We start from the raw sequence: 15775 nt of genomic DNA, 5'->3' as shown, positions 1-15775 counted from the left end.
ATAAAATGTGCTGGATAAGACTGGAGCATCTGTACCCTAAAGACAATTAACAGACACCAGCTGGAAATTATTTAGCTTTTTTTTTCTACAACCACACTTGATGTGTACAGTAAAAAAGACTTTTACTGACCTGTGGTTGCTACAGAGCATAATTCAACATAAGCATGGGATGTGGGACAGCATGTCAACATTTTCCTGCTGTGCCTGTTAAATGTGTGTAAAATGTGTGAGATGCCCTCTTTATGTAAAAACATGAGTTTTGAGCAATGTTTTGACTAATGGCAGCGTGGAAAAGCTTGACCTCAGTCTGTTGTCTCAGAAGTCTGGCTTTTATAGGTGCTGTAAATTATTTGTTATCGATGGTAAGCAATGGATATTTCCACATGAGAAGTGACGGGCAAACACCTCACCTCATTCCTCTAAATGTTCTGACATCTTGTTCATTTCCTCAGCAGGAAGATGAGTCATGTAACTTCAGGCTATTACGCACATCAGATTACGAAACAACAGAAATTCGACTCCACTTCGACTACAGACACGCGCGCGCGCGCACACACACACACACTTTATTCACAACAGAAGTATTAAAAAGTGTCAAAAAATCCCAAAGTCACGCTGTACAGATAAAAATATATGAGTACACACACTGCGGAGGGTGGGGGGTTTTTAGGATGTCAAGTACTCTTTAAACTAAATTTGAGTGATTTAAAGCAAGAATTAATTGGATTAAAGTTAAAGGAATGCATGTGTTCTTCATCATAAATATCCCTGGCACCACACAATAATGTAGGGGGATTAAATCTACCCAAAGTCGAATTAAAATTAAAGTAAATAAATGTGCCTTCTTGTATCTGCACATGCTCGTCCTTAACGATGGATGGACTTAAAGCGAACAGAAAATAAATGACGACGAATAAAACGGACGGCTGATAAGTACAGCATGCTACTGAGTACGTGATGTGGCCAACTTGGTGCACTTCGCTGTCTGTTGGAAATTTACTGAACTTAAATCTATGGCGCAACGTGTTAAAAGGCCGGAGCGTCATCAGGAGGACAGGAGGTGTATATATTCATGCTGCCACAGTGAGCTGCACAGCAAAGCAGCATCGAGGCAAAGACATGGCCCCAACCAAGCAGAGACAGAACGGTGAGCATAACTGGAGAACTTTTTTTTCCATTGGACGGCTTAATTCCTTTATTTTACACTTATTTAACTGCTGTTCATTTTAAAATTCAATTTCTGCTATTACTAATTACATGATGCTTAAATATTCCAGATAATATTCTTATCAAGTGAAAATGAAATGGCTATAGATGTGCAGACCCTGGCTGTAGACATGTTTCTTCTGGCAAGCTTGTTTACACAGTTCCATACAAACTACTGCTGATGATGCATTTTGAGATCCTTTTAGATTCCTTTGAAACAAATACTGTAAACCATCCAAATGTCATAGCAGTCATCTGTGTCTCTGGAGGATAGTTGATGAAGGGCTAAAATAGTCCTTAAGATGCCATCAAAGCTCATGTCTGAATCCAGCAGGAAATCTGGAATAATACAGAGACAAATATTTTTTAGTGGTCCAGATCAGGTCTGACGCAGTACCTGTCACATATTTTATGTCAGATCATGTGAAGTTATATTTCTGTTTATTACCTCCGCCAGGATGCTATGTTTTCGGGTCGATTTGCTAGTGTGTTTGTCAGCAGAATAAAGGGAAAACTACTGAGGAGATCGCTGAAATATAGTGATGAACTATAACCAAGTGTAGAAATATGACGACTCCATATCACAGTTGAAAGCTGCTTGTGACAGTAATCCTCTGGTGCAGCTGCTCAAACTCGTTCCAGAGCCCTCCGGGACAGAGGTGTCATTGGAGGACTGGAATGGTTGTACTGCATTTCTAACAACGCCTTTTTCTTAAAGTATAGGTATGGAAATGTACATACACACATAGCATGCAATTAAGATTACACAACTCGGGACACAGTGTACATCGTGCAGTTGCAGTGTTAACAGGTGTGCCTTGGCAAAGGTATTAGGCCTACTTGAGGACATGAAAGGCAGTCAAGGCAACATATCCAGCCAAATACTGCATATGTGTAGTGGGTTAGCTTGCAGATGTGCATATCATAGAAGAGTGGACTATTGGTCTTGGTGAGGTCTGCGCTCTCTTAGGGTGCTTCTAGTTTTCCAGACAGCAGACAGGCTGGTTCCACCGATTGAGGCCTTTACTTCTAAAATGACCAGCTGTTAATGACGAGGCTGGTGTGAATGAATGTATCTGTGCATGTGGCGCCACACACAGTAATCAACTACAGTAATGACAAAGACATGCTCCGATTTTTTATTCTTAAAAAAATGTATTGATGTAAAACACAATATATGATCTGACAAAAGGTGAGCTAGGACTTTGAGTCCCACACTGTCCCAGCGGTGTAAAATTGAGAATAAGAATCCTGGAAGTATGAATATCTGGTCTTGGTGAGAATTTAGTGAGCAGAACTGAGGGAGGAGATGTCATACACTTAATCCAAGGATCAAACAGTCAGAGGGACAACATCTGTTGTGTCAGCAGGAAAGAAAAAACAACAGACACGCACCAAAGCCCAAAACACAGGCAGAGTCCTGGGCAGGTGCGACACGGGCGACTGTTTGGGAACAGGGAAACTTTATGTGCTAAAGCGGTCTAAACTGGGATAGTGAAGATTGCTTGCAGACAGATTGCCAAACAGCTCTTTCTACGGGAAATAGACCTTTAACTTTAATCCGGTGCCCAACAGGAAGAAAATATGGAAATGAAGCTCTCAGGGAACTGAATATATATGTATGAAAAAGTGGAAAGACCCGGAGAAGTTATGAAGTCAGCATGTTGCAGTAACCACTAAATCAGCACCACAAGTCCTCACTCTGCCAGCCTGGGGCACAATGTTGCATTTTATCTTTAGCTCACATAGCAGGCTGGATCATGCCGGGGTTATTTTATATATTATCTACCTAGACACAGCTGTTCATATTCATTCATTGATGTCAGAAGTAGTAATTTATAAGTAATTTAGTTTTTCCTTATTCAGAAGAGAATCTCAGTGAATGGCAGATCTCCAACGCAGATCCTGGACATCCGGTGAAATGCTGTCCGGATACCACAGATGCTGCTTCCCTGAGCAGCCCCGCTCTGGACGTACTTGCAGCAGAGAACTTCATTCACCAGTCCATGGCCATCATTATGGAAGATGCAGTGAAAAAGGCCACTGATGTCAGAGAAAAGGTAAAGGTGCAATGAAGCACTCGTCTGCATAGATATGTAGACTTAAATAGAAGGTTGTTAAATTCTTGGCAGCAGGTATGTGCTATAAGTAAAGGCATAGAGATAGTACCAACACACCTTATTAGGACTACTGTTACTACAGTTGACCCTGACAGTGAGATGTTTGTCCATGTTGACCAGGTCTGTGAGTGGCGTTCCCCCGAGCAGCTGAAGGAGCTGCTGGACCTTGAGCTGAGAGACGACGGAGAGTCTGAGTCTGAGATCCTGCAGCGCTGCAGAGATGCAATCAGATACAGCGTCAAGACCAGTAAGTCTTCAAACCTTCGTGAATTAGGCTGAGACACAGTTCAGACAGTCAAACTCAAGAAATGTTTCCTTTGCAAAGTGCTGCTCACACTGAATGTGGCAGATTACTTACTGTCAATCCTGGTATCCCCTGGCCGTCCCTATTCACCCTTATGCACCAATAAGTTCACACTGGCCAATGGAACTGGCAAACTGGTCTCCAGTATCAGCTGATATGATATCAGAAATAAACGGGGGGTTGTAAGGTGTTAGAAAACACCACTGTAGTCATGCTTTGTGTAAGTTTAAGAACTCACTCATTGATTTGTACTGTTGCCAAGCAGCTACACACCCTCAGAGGCAAACAGCAATTCACACTCATCTCAACTTCTTGCAGAAAAAGATCCAATACTGCAACCATCTTTTGTAAACTACTTAGACTGCAGCACCTCAAACTGACACTCATCTGATTATCTGTTCTGAATCTTTTCTCTGTCATCTCTGCAGCTCATCCTCGTTTCTTCAACCAGCTGTATGCAGGCATGGAGCCCTATTCCATGGTGGCAAGCTTCATCGTGGAGGCCCTCAAACCCAGTCTGTGAGTCACACATTTCATTGTAACATACAGTAAGTCACACTTAATTGTGTTAAATCAAAGTTTAAAATCATGCAAATGGAGTAATATGTGGTTTTCCTCAGTTACACATACGAGGTGGCTCCAGTCTTTACACTGATGGAGGATGCTGTGCTGAGGAAGATGATGGAGATTATCGGCTGGGAGGAAGGAGGAGATGGAATCTTCAATGCAGGTCAACAATCACTGTCAGAAACTAATATTTGGACCTCTGTTGCTATGACAGCCTCTATTTTTTTTTTTTGTTATTTTATTCCATCCAACACAGAATGTGATATTTGCAGGTCCTTATGCATCAATGCACCTTTGCTTTAACACATAACACCTGTGTACTGTTTTCCCTCCAGGTGGCTCAATGTCCAACATGTACGCTGTGAACTTAGCCAGGTACCATCACTGCCCTGACATCAAAGAGGTCGGCCTCTCTGCTGTGCCGCGACTGGTCATGTTCACGTCACAGGAGGTAGGATTTAGAGGAAACGATCAAGATTAAGTTAAAAGAGCATATGTTTCAGAATAAGTTAAACATGTTGGTATAAGTACAAGAACCATCTGCTCTCAAATCAGCCGGTTCAGGAAGCTACATTGTGGTGGATTTTGTCTTTCTACAAAGTCTTGTTTTCATTTTGGAATTTCATGAATTATTTTCTTGATATAACTTGTGTGTGTGTTAAAGCTCTCCTGCACTCTTGTTAATTAAAGAAAAATGGTTTGCAAGCTGACAAATGACTTACTTGCTTGATTAAGCAAATGAAATCTGTCTCCGTGTGAGGACGTTTAACTTAGAAATCACCCAGACACGAACAGTTGAAATAGCTAGTCATATGGTACAGACAGAAATGAGACGTATTACTTGGGCTCGTCTTCAGCTCTGTACAAGTTCCCACTTAGGCATAGAGTATGTTTTTATTGACAGACTCTTGTTTAATCTCTTTCAGTGTCATTACTCCATTTCCAAAGCAGCGGCTTTACTGGGCATCGGCACTAAGAATGTTTATGTGGTTCCATCTGATAAGAGGTAAACAGCTTCTCTCACACACTTCATAATCCTATCTGACGTACAGGTTCCTCCTCTGTGAACAGAGACGCCTGACTGACACTTTGGCAGTTGGCATTGGACTCATCTGTTTCTGTGTAAACTCAAGAATTCAGTGCATTATGACTGCATTGATTACCTGAATCAGAGTGAATGAATTCACTCATTTGTTCGTTCTCTGATCACAAACTGAATTATTCTGTGTGTTTGTCAGAGGGAAGATGATTGCCTCGGCTCTGGAGGAGCAGATCAGGACTGCTAAAAATGAGGTGAGGAACCTGTCTTACCTGTTCAGGTCTTCATTTGAACAGACACATTGTTGCATGTCTTTTGAAGGACAAAGGTCATTTAGAAAAACTGTGTGTGCATGTTTGATCAGGGTGCAGTCCCCTTTATGGTGAATGCCACAGCAGGGACCACAGTGCTCGGAGCTTTTGATCCCATCCAAGAAATTGCAGACATCTGCGAGAAGTACAATCTGTGGCTGCATGTGGACGTGAGTTCATTCATTCACTCGTTCGTTTGTGTCTATTAATGCTGTTGTACCATCTGTGTAAATGTCTCTTTCGGCTCTCCTCTTCCTCAGGCCTGCTGGGGAGGAGCAGCTCTGATGTCTAAGAAGCATAAACACTTGTTAAAGGGCATCCACAGGTAACTGATCAAATCCAGGCAACATCCCTGTCAGTGAACATTTCAGAGCAATATAAGAGACGTTGTGTCTATTTTTAAAGCGCCATCATCTACAGAATCAAGTGGAATGCCCGCTGGTGTTGTGATATCTTCAGTGATAACACAGTGACTGTAAATGATCTCTGCTGTGCTGCTTGTGTCTGATTAGAGCCAACTCTGTCGCCTGGAACCCTCACAAGATGCTGATGGCATGTCTGCAGTGCTCTGCTTTCCTGGTCAGAGACAAAACGGTAAGACGAACTCACTTATTATCCATATAATATCGAATATCCGCGCCACACAAACTTAGTGGCTTAACTTTGTTTGGCTTATGCAGCCCCAAAATGAGGCTAGACTTTTGCAGAATTAACCTTTTCAGAGTGTCCAAACTGACTAACAGGGGCACTTGCTGCACGGCTAACTGAGCTATCTAGCTAATGGCAGCTAGCAGCCTCAGTCATAGATAGATACAGCAAGGAGGAGTATAGGGAATGGGAATGTGACATCATCAACAGCAAATCGGCCATTTTTGGAGGATACCTGTCACCTGTACACCATCACCACCCATCGAGCTAAGTAGTCTCAACCCGTTCAACCCTCGGGTAAACATCATGATGGGAATGTCATAAATTGTGGAGGTATTTGGTCATGAACAAAGTGTGAGATAGAGGAAAGGCTGCAGATATAGGCTAAAGATATAGGCTGAAGTATGTGCGTTAGCTGCCAGATGCAGGACAGATACCCTCATTCTGGGCCTGGGGCAGACCTGACAGGCACAGTTCACTACAGTGTCCACCTTGTAGTCTGTCATTACCAGGCTGAAGGTGAGCTGACTGAGCAGTTCGTCCTGTCAGAGAGCTGGAGAGAGAGATTTGTCAGAGGCAGTAAGCATCAAGTCGCAGGCACAGCAGACAGATGTGCAATACCAAGGGCAAAAAATCCTGTGATATCATAACAGCTACCTTTAAAGGAACAGTTCAACACTTTAGATAAATTGCTATCTGCTTTCTTGCAGAGAGTTAGGTGACATTTAAACCAATCTCTCTGTCTATCTGAAGTTATGAACAAACCATCCTTGTCATTTTGGTCCCTCAGGGTCTCCTCCAGCGCTGCCACTCTGCTCGGGCCTCCTACCTCTTCCAGCAGGATAAGTTCTACGATGTCAGCTACGACACCGGGGACAAGTCCATCCAGTGCAGCAGGAAGCCGGACGCCTTCAAGTTCTGGCTCATGTGGAAGGCTTTGGGAACTGGGGAGCTGGAGCAGAGAGTTGACAGGGCCTTCGCCATGGCCAGGTTAGTCTGAGGAAACAGACACAGACACATTTACAGTAACATTACATTTATTTTCATTATGCGTACAGAGTCAGGGAGAGGCTGAAGTGAACTATACGTTCGCCCATTCCACAGTACGCATTAATAATGCTACGTAATCGATGCACATGACTAATGTATAAGTCATTGTTGGACCTCAAATTACTTGGGTAGATTTACAGAAGTCAGCTTGAGGACAGTGCACTCTAGCGGTGATTTTGTGAATAACCAGAGTTAGGGAAATGTTTATGATTGTGTTTGAATGAACTTTAAAATTCAGTACTAATACTTGCCAAACCTTATATGCAAATAAACCTAACACAACGTGTGCTAAAGCTAAATGTGGTATTTTCTTTTTTGCAGGTATCTTGCGGACGAGATCAAGAAAAGAGAAGGGTTCCGTCTGTTGATGGAGGTAAGTTTCTGCAAGTTTAGCAACAGTTTCACACAAAAGCAATACATTTCACAGTCTTTTACCGTTCCACCGTTACTTGCATTTCAGTGAAGTTTTTAAGATATTTGTATTGTCAGTTTTATCTGGAGTAGATTTCCCATTTTGAATTTAGCTCTTTTCCCCATCTACAGCCTGAATATGCAAACATTTGCTTCTGGTACATTCCACCAAGTCTGAGGAGCCTTACGGATGGCCCTGAGCTCTGGAAAAAACTCCACACTGTAAGTACCTAATTTGACTAAATCCTCTCTTATGTTAGTGAGTTGTCAGTGCTGTCAGTCATTACAGCGTCCCCTCCCTCGTCCTGCAGGTGGCCCCGGTGATTAAAGAGCGCATGATGAAGAATGGCAGTATGATGGTCTGCTACCAGCCGCACGGAGACAAGGTCAACTTTTTCAGGATGATCATCATCAGCCCACAGGCCAGCACACAGGACATGGACTTTGTCCTGGATGAGATACACAATCTGGGAAAAGACTTGTGATGAACTGTCAGCATCAGTGAAGGGCCTCTCTAACGCACTTTGTTCATCTATTTTGCACATAGCACTGGTGCGTCAGTAGTTGAAAGTTTTATTGCACAAACCACAAAATTGTAGCACGAGTAACGTCTGTTACCATCCACAAGTAGCATAGTTCATCACATAAACAGTCATGTGACTGGCAAAGGGCATTCATATACATGTTTACAGGTATTTTTTACAATTGAAGTGCTGTCGAGAGCTTCCAAACTAACCCTCAAAGCCATGCTGGCCAATCTGAAGCCTGAAAAAACAGGCAGGTAGCTAATCCTACCACTTCTTACCACCACTATCATAATCTACATATACACTGATTCTTCAGTTGCTTTTTGGGAAAATGGACCTTTGGGCTTGGCTAGATTTCACTAATCATAAGCTGATTTACAGCATGTTCTTCCAGAATATTCCTCTCCTCTCACTTTTTCTCAAATTCAAATCAATTGAAATGTCTAAATCTACTTTAAAAGAACATGTATTTGTTGTGAAGGAGACACAATTTAATGGATCACATCAGGGGAGACCTATGTGTCTGTCACAGTGACAGTGGTGTTTACAACTGGCATAACATGCAGTGTTTTACATATTGCTAATATCTTATATCTTTATATCAGAAAGCTAATGTTTTAGGGACAGCTTTGGGAAGTCTTTCATGTTTACCTATTATGTTACATGAATCATATGTCAGAGTCACACAATGTTACTGTGTTACCTGATTCTCTTTGTTTAATTGGTTTTTCTGTGAAGGGAGTCCTGTTTTTTGGTAGATGGTGCAGTTCTGCTGTGAATAACTTTTTATGAGAATCTTAAATAAAACAACAAAATCTACATACTCCGGTCTCAAAGTTATTATTTAATTTATTTAATACTATTTATTCAAGATCAAAAGAGAGTTTACCCATCAGAATGGAGTGTGTCAATATGGATCTGAGAAACACAAGGGGTCTATTACTGAGTTTGGATGTTTTACTACAACTCAGCAGGTCAACACAGACCTTGTAAACTGAGTTGGAGAGAAATCAAACATGGATCAATAGTTGAGGACAGGTTTACAAGTCCCAGCACGTCTTTGTATTTATCCAGCTAAAGTATATCCAGTCTACCTAACAGGTGTCAATAACCTGAACTTGGTGAGCAGTGGATCCACGAGCTCTGTGGCTCTGTGTAAGCAAGAGTTCATCACAGGGGACAAGCTCACCCTAAAGACAAGGGAGACAAGTTCACACATGTGCTGTACATTCTGGGTTTAGATCATAATTCAGAAACCAGAATTCGTTTATTACCAAGTAGGTTGTCACATACAGGGAATTGGTATTTTGGTGCAAGGCGACAAAGCAAAGACAGAACAGACAATAAATCTGAAAAACAAAAAACAAAACAAAACATAAAAGACAAATATATATATACACAAATGAACAACACAAACAGCATACAGAATATGCTACCATTATTATACAAATGAAAGTAATGACATGAAAGCTGTACGGTTTTGTGCAAGAATATGCAACGCATGCACCAAACCTACCTAGATGTGAAGAGTTCACAGGTAAGACCCACAATCTTCCAAACATCCAGTCACAAAAAAAGAGACCAAATTATCATGGCTGGTAATAAAATCATTAAAACAGTCCATATGTAACCCAGACTATGTCTTAAGACTACACAACACAGAACACAGATGCATTAAGTGCAGAACCTCCTGTGTGAGCATCCTACATCCCTGAATTATGTCATCAATTATGTGTGGTAATACACATATAAATGGCATGTTAAATAGCATGTTACTTTTCAACACAGAGCCTGAAGGTTACTTCACTTTACACTTCTACTCCACTACAGCTCAGAGGGAAAGATGCAGTTTTATTCACAATTATATAAGTGAAATTTAGCAGCATATTTTATTTCCCAAATTTCCCTGGCTGGGGAAGTTTTTATCTTATTACAGAACCTGCATTATAACATTTGCCAAATGAGACAGATACTTTCTCATTTTTTTTCAATGTTAGGAACAAATTTATAAAGAAAAAATTACTAAATCTGTAATATATGGAACACTAAGCCTACTTCAGCACTGTTTTGGGTCTATTTCTTGTGAGCCGGCAGGTGGAAGCTAGCAGAGATCTGCTTGATCACAGCAATACTAACCAGTATACCAGCCACTTCTATCTGGTGACATACTGGTGAGTCTATTGTTTGTCTTTCACATTTCCACCTGCAGCTAGTATGCTACTGAGGTCAATTTTAATTCCTGAAAATTTAATAAACTAAGCTTTGGGAGAACAAAACGTTTGGGGCAGCTCTGAGCTCTGGCAAATGCCCCACTTCTTATTAATTAATGCTAGTTTTATCCTGTTACATAAGAGTTCTGACAAGGAAGATCTGCTGTGGTGCTTGAATCCAGGACAGCCAATAAATCAGTGAGTAGAACATGGCCTTATGACACAACTATGACATGGTTTAAAATCTATGAAGTGATGGTCCTTTCACATGATGTGAGCAGCATGTTGCAGAAATAATAAGTGTGCAAAATACAATCCATATTTTCTCCTTTTTTTTTTTTTAGCACTCAGATGCTTTTGGGGACCTGTATGATGGAACACATGTATTCCAGCGGGTATATGCTGATATGTTTTGAATACTTTATACAGTTGTCGCTCAAATTCACCATCGGAGGCTCTACTGCGGTTAAAGTCAAAATGGTTAAATGGAGAAAGATAATCTCAATAGTATTTAAAAGGCATGTCATCAGTATACAATAACAAATAATTAATTTTTGACAATTATTTTGTAATCCACAAGCAAGTACAATCCAACTTGATTGCAGTACATTTTCACTTTTTTCCTTTATAACTCCCAAAAGCACATCTGTCTACTGCTGGTATAACTTGTGTGTTACGTTTGTGTGCTTGTGTTTGGCTCTTTATCCTCTCGATATTAATCTCATTAATCCTTCCCTCAGTGGATGAGTCAGACATCGTCTGTTAGGCTTTTGATGCATTAAAGTCAAAAGCTTAGGGTGTGACAAAGGTAATGGATGATGTTTTAGATCAGCCTGGATGCAGCGTGTCGTGATTATGTTCAGACTGATTGCAGGGTCGTCCATTAGTCACCCAAACACTGGAGTTGAGAAAGGAGAGATGAATGGACAGAGCATCTGGGAGAGTTTTGTTCAGTTTCTCTTTCACTTCGAACTCAGAGCTCTGCAGGTATGATGACACACTTGTTTGCTTTTACTGCCCATCACATTTTCTGTAAAGAAATTCTGTTGCTGAATCAGAGACAAGAGGAGGATCTGGAATCTTCTGATCATCATTTTGAATGGATTTGTACACAGCAGCAATTCAAGGTGAGTAACACAACTTTTCTGAGTGCAGCACACTTGTCAACATTTTGTCATTAATGATACTGTAACCTTCGTGAACCCTTGGAAAAAAACAAAAAGTCTGATCCATTGTTATTTTTGGTTTTCAGTGACCACAGAGGTCTGAGGATCTTTAAATGGTAACGTGTTCTCATACAATGACTGCTAAGATGATTAACTGAAACTTCAAGTAACCAACTTCTCTGAAACTATAACGGTGAAAAAACAAAGGCATGTCAAAATAGAATAAAAACAACTTTGTTTAAATTTTTTTTTGATAAAATGGCATTTTAAATGGCTAAAATTGGCTAACGTGTCTGCAAATAGTTTGACCAGCTACAGAGCATTACCATTCATTTGGACTCCCATCTCTGGGTACATGGTGTGTCTGTTTACCAGGTGCTGGACAAGTTGTATACAGCAAGTTTATTAGAGCATGTTTGTTGAAAACAGTTGTCTGCTGCTGCTGGTCATGGCCTTGAGGGGAATTTACAGAATTTTCTAGGCCAAAACAACATAACAAACAACAACAAATCAAAACAATGACCTAAAAGGTGGTAAAATGCTTCATAAAGCTGAGGGCAATGATAATATCTCTGTGGAGTTACTGGTCCATTGTTTATATAGAAAACACTGATTAGTGCAGATTTAAGTAAAAGAAAAGTCCATTTGCATTAGTTGCATAATTGTGCAATACATGCAGTTAATATTCATGTTTTCCATCAAATCTCCAACAGGACACAATACTGTAACTTCAGTGAAAACCTGCCAAAAACCAACCTACCACCATGGCTATCATTGGAAATGGCTTTGATGACCAGTCCTTTAGTAGTGAAGACACTTACAACCACGTCTTCACAGACACAGAGGCTGCCACCGTCAAAGGCTTGTACTTCCAACGTGCTCAGCTGCTCCGACCAGGAGCATCAGGCTGGAGCCTCGATCCCTGCCAGCAGGCCCTCATCAACGTGGGGGGCATTCGGTACGCCTACCCCTGGAGCACCCTGGAGGATATCCCCCAGAGCCGCCTGAGTCGTCTACGCTTCTGCACCACCCTGAAGGAGATAGCAGAGGTTTGTGACGACTATGATGAGATGCGACATGAATTCTTCTTTGACCGAGACCCTTTAGCCTTTCGGGCCATCCACAACTACCTGGCAAAAGGGAAGTTGCGTCTGCTGCAGGAGGTCTGCGATGTGTCGCTGCATGGTGAGCTGGTATACTGGGGCATTGATATACCACTGATGGAGCCCTGCTGCCGCCGTGGCCTGATGTCCTCTGTGGAGGAGGCGACCGCACACCAGCTCAAGGAGGAAGAGTGGCGGCAGGCGAGGAGGAGGAGGCTGAGAGCTCTTGTGGTAGAGGACAGCCTGTTTCACATGCTGGGAGAAGCAGTGGAGAACCCTCATTCCGGTTTAGCAGGAAAGGTGTTTGCCTTCCTGTCCGTCATCATGGTGGTGATCACTGTGGTCAGCCTGTGCATCAGCACCATGCCAGACCCACAGCATCAACAGCAGGAAGAAGCCACTGTACGTATGAACCGAAGAAATCTTTTTATTCTATCATGGATTCAAGTCAAAATACAGAGCACTACCCAAATTCTGAGCCCTCCTGGACAGAGTGGAAGTGGACCTCTATGTATGCTGCTGGGCTTATGGGAAAGTGGGAGCAGGTGTGCAGGTGGGTGGGGGAGCTCAGCTGATGGGAAAATGAGAATCATTCCAGTCTTCTGTTCTCGAACCCTCTTGTGTCCACTGTTTATCACTCGAGTTGGCCCAGTTTGGAAAGAGTCTGCAAGTGGATGTACACTGTTCGGAGGAGCCATGTTGGCTAGCCAGTCAAGCAACCCTCCAATTTGGCAGCGGTTTCCATTTGTTTTAAAAAATTATGAAAATCTGCTTGCAGACTTGAAACTTGCTCAAGATAGGCACTCCATCACAGTAAGTTAGTTATGTTGTTACTGCATACCATCATAGTTTTTAGCAGCAACTAGTGCTAAAAAAATCAAGTCTGAATTGATCTGAGGACATAATTTGTCTGAATTCATTTGAATGCAGCAAATGTAGCCTAATCCTACACTGCAGAAAATAATGGTCGTACATTCACAGAACCTTTGCTGCTTCACTTGAGTGACAAGCTAATGTTACCGTATGCTACGAAGGCAGTTTCATTTTATAATAAGCAACCTTTCCCCCCATATTCTAACAGCAGTTTGAATGGCAGTCTAAAGAGCTTCATTAAAGAATGCTATATCATGTGATTAGTGTTGCAATTCAGTAGTTTGGGAACTCACAATACACAAGTTGAAAAGACAACGCAGATGATTACGCTGACTTTTATGCTGACGTGACAGTGGGTCAAGCCAGTAGTTATCTTTTGTCAAATGCATCCTACTCTGCAAGTACTCAGATAATGCAGGTTTTCTGTTGCAAATTTCTGTTCTCCAAGCTGAGATGATGTCACCAGGGTTATTTTCTCAGAATTGACGAAGCTTATCTAGAGCCACAGAACCATTATGCTATTTTACACATGAAGGAATTTATGTTAGGCAGCTTTTTCTAAAAAATAGCAAAAATCTTTTTGCAAAATTATCACCACCACCATTGTGACAATGATAACACCACTTCAGAAAAGGTTAGAAATTGTTCTTGTAATGCATTTTCCCATACTATCTCAAGTAAGGCACAGCAAGCTGACTTCCATACTCAGTTAAGGGGCTGAAACATGTAAAACCTTCTCAGCACCTTTGTCTTTTGTTGTCTCCACAGAGTAAATGCTCCCAAAGGTGCTGCAACCTGTTTGTGGTGGAGTCTGTGTGTGTCGCTTGGTTCTCCTTTGAGTTTCTAGTGCGATTTTTCCACGCACAGAGTAAGCTGGAGTTTGTCCGTGGCCCTCTGAACATCATTGATGCTGCTGCCATCCTGCCCTACTATGTCTCACTGTTTCTAGAGCTTGGGGATGAGTCTGTGCAGGAAATTATGGCTGGTGCAGGAAAAGGCACTCTGGATAAACTGGGTCTAATCTTGCGTGTGATGAGGGCTCTGCGTATCCTGTACGTGATGAGGCTGGCCCGCCACTCTACGGGTCTGCAGACGTTGGGAGTGACTATCCAGCGCAGTACGACTGACTTTGGCCTGCTGCTGCTCTTTGTGTGTGTCGCTGTGACCCTCTTCTCCCCACTGGTACATCTTGCTGAGAGTGAGCTGGCCCCGAACGCTGCCAGATCCCCCCTGCTCAGCTTCAGCAGCATCCCAGCGTCATACTGGTGGTCCATCATCTCTGTGACCACAGTGGGATACGGTGACATGGTGCCCCACAGCATCCCCGGCCAACTGGTGGCACTGGTCAGCATATTATCAGGGATCCTCATTCTGTCTTTCCCTTCTACATCTATCTTCCACACGTTCCATCGAACCTACATCGAGCTCAAGGAGGAGCACGGGAGGCTGTGGAGAGAGGAAAGGGGGGCCGAGCTCGCCACTGAGACTGACGAAAGCATGAAAGAAAGAGAAACTTGGCCTGATAACTGGCCAGAACCCAATTTTTTACCTGGTCTTGATGATCCTTCCTACCTTTTCATGAAAGACTTAACAGTAGCGGCTCAGAGCAAGAGTCATGAACGTCTTTTTTCTCCTGTTACTTATTGAGTCCATGGAAATACTGTATATACTGTAGGCAAATGTATGAAATGTAGAAACCAAAGCAGTTTTAAATACGTTTTAAGGTATTCATATACATCCACATTAAGATTGAAAATTACCCTCATCACGATTTCATGAGTTTTGTATTACCGGGTATATCATTAGATGGCAGAGAGAACATTTTGATTTCACTTCCTGATAATAAATCCCAGGATACGATCTTATTGCGATAAATTGTTGAAAGCCCCATATGTGGATTGCTTCTTTGCAACAAGGACAGTTGCATACGGACATCTTAATAAAACATGGCACACCATTCTGTAGTTAACACAAACCTGTTTTTCAGTGACATTTCAGGTAAAAACTTGGGACACACACTTCCACTGATGTAGGGCATAGCTTTCAACCTTAATGACATATTTAAAAATGTATGTCTGCTTTTCTTCACCTCAAACACATGTCTAAAGGTTACTTGATGTTTTCACGATGTGTATGATTCATTATGTCCTCACTCCAACTGCAGCTGAACAGTATGTTCAGACGCTTTGAGTAGATAATGATGCAAACAGGTTGTACATGTTTAACCAGAAAACTGATCG

The 15775-nt window shown here is 42.0% G+C and overlaps 2 protein-coding genes across 2 annotated transcripts; both read left to right on the top strand.

Annotated features, from left to right (window-relative positions):
• Positions 1-968: 968 nt before the first annotated feature.
• Positions 969-8993, top strand: LOC121609894 (acidic amino acid decarboxylase GADL1-like). Its single transcript, XM_041941654.1, has 15 exons — positions 969-1147; positions 3073-3266; positions 3447-3573; positions 4059-4149; positions 4251-4360; positions 4533-4648; positions 5124-5203; positions 5436-5490; positions 5601-5717; positions 5808-5872; positions 6060-6141; positions 6986-7185; positions 7567-7618; positions 7789-7878; positions 7968-8993. The coding sequence occupies exons 1-15, from the start codon at positions 1120-1122 to the stop codon at positions 8139-8141; spliced, it is 1581 nt and encodes a 526-aa protein (XP_041797588.1). The 5' UTR covers positions 969-1119; the 3' UTR covers positions 8142-8993.
• A 3330-nt stretch (positions 8994-12323) lies between these two features.
• LOC121610343 (potassium voltage-gated channel subfamily G member 4-like) lies at positions 12324-15182 on the top strand. The gene is made up of 2 exons (XM_041942383.1): positions 12324-13064; positions 14304-15182. The coding sequence occupies exons 1-2, from the start codon at positions 12324-12326 to the stop codon at positions 15180-15182; spliced, it is 1620 nt and encodes a 539-aa protein (XP_041798317.1).
• The last annotated feature ends 593 nt before the right edge of the window (positions 15183-15775 follow it).

Source organism: Chelmon rostratus, chromosome 8 (genome assembly GCF_017976325.1).
Source record: "Chelmon rostratus isolate fCheRos1 chromosome 8, fCheRos1.pri, whole genome shotgun sequence".
NCBI classification, from domain to species: domain Eukaryota; kingdom Metazoa; phylum Chordata; class Actinopteri; order Chaetodontiformes; family Chaetodontidae; genus Chelmon; species Chelmon rostratus.
Note: the sequence above shows the minus strand (reverse complement) of the source record. Positions and strands in the feature narration are given on the sequence as shown.

Excerpts from the sequence above, each read along its gene's own strand:
- LOC121609894 (XM_041941654.1), top strand. The coding sequence starts at position 1,120 with ATGGCCCCAACCAAGCAGAGACAGAACG. Across the intron at positions 5,718-5,807 it reads ATCTGTGGCTGCATGTGGAC|GCCTGCTGGGGAGGAGCAGC; the intron begins GTGAGTTCATTC and ends CCTCTTCCTCAG. Across the intron at positions 7,879-7,967 it reads TCTGGAAAAAACTCCACACT|GTGGCCCCGGTGATTAAAGA; the intron begins GTAAGTACCTAA and ends CTCGTCCTGCAG.
- LOC121610343 (XM_041942383.1), top strand. The coding sequence starts at position 12,324 with ATGGCTATCATTGGAAATGGCTTTGATGACCAGTCCTTTAGTAGTGAA. Across the intron at positions 13,065-14,303 it reads AACAGCAGGAAGAAGCCACT|AGTAAATGCTCCCAAAGGTG; the intron begins GTACGTATGAAC and ends TTGTCTCCACAG.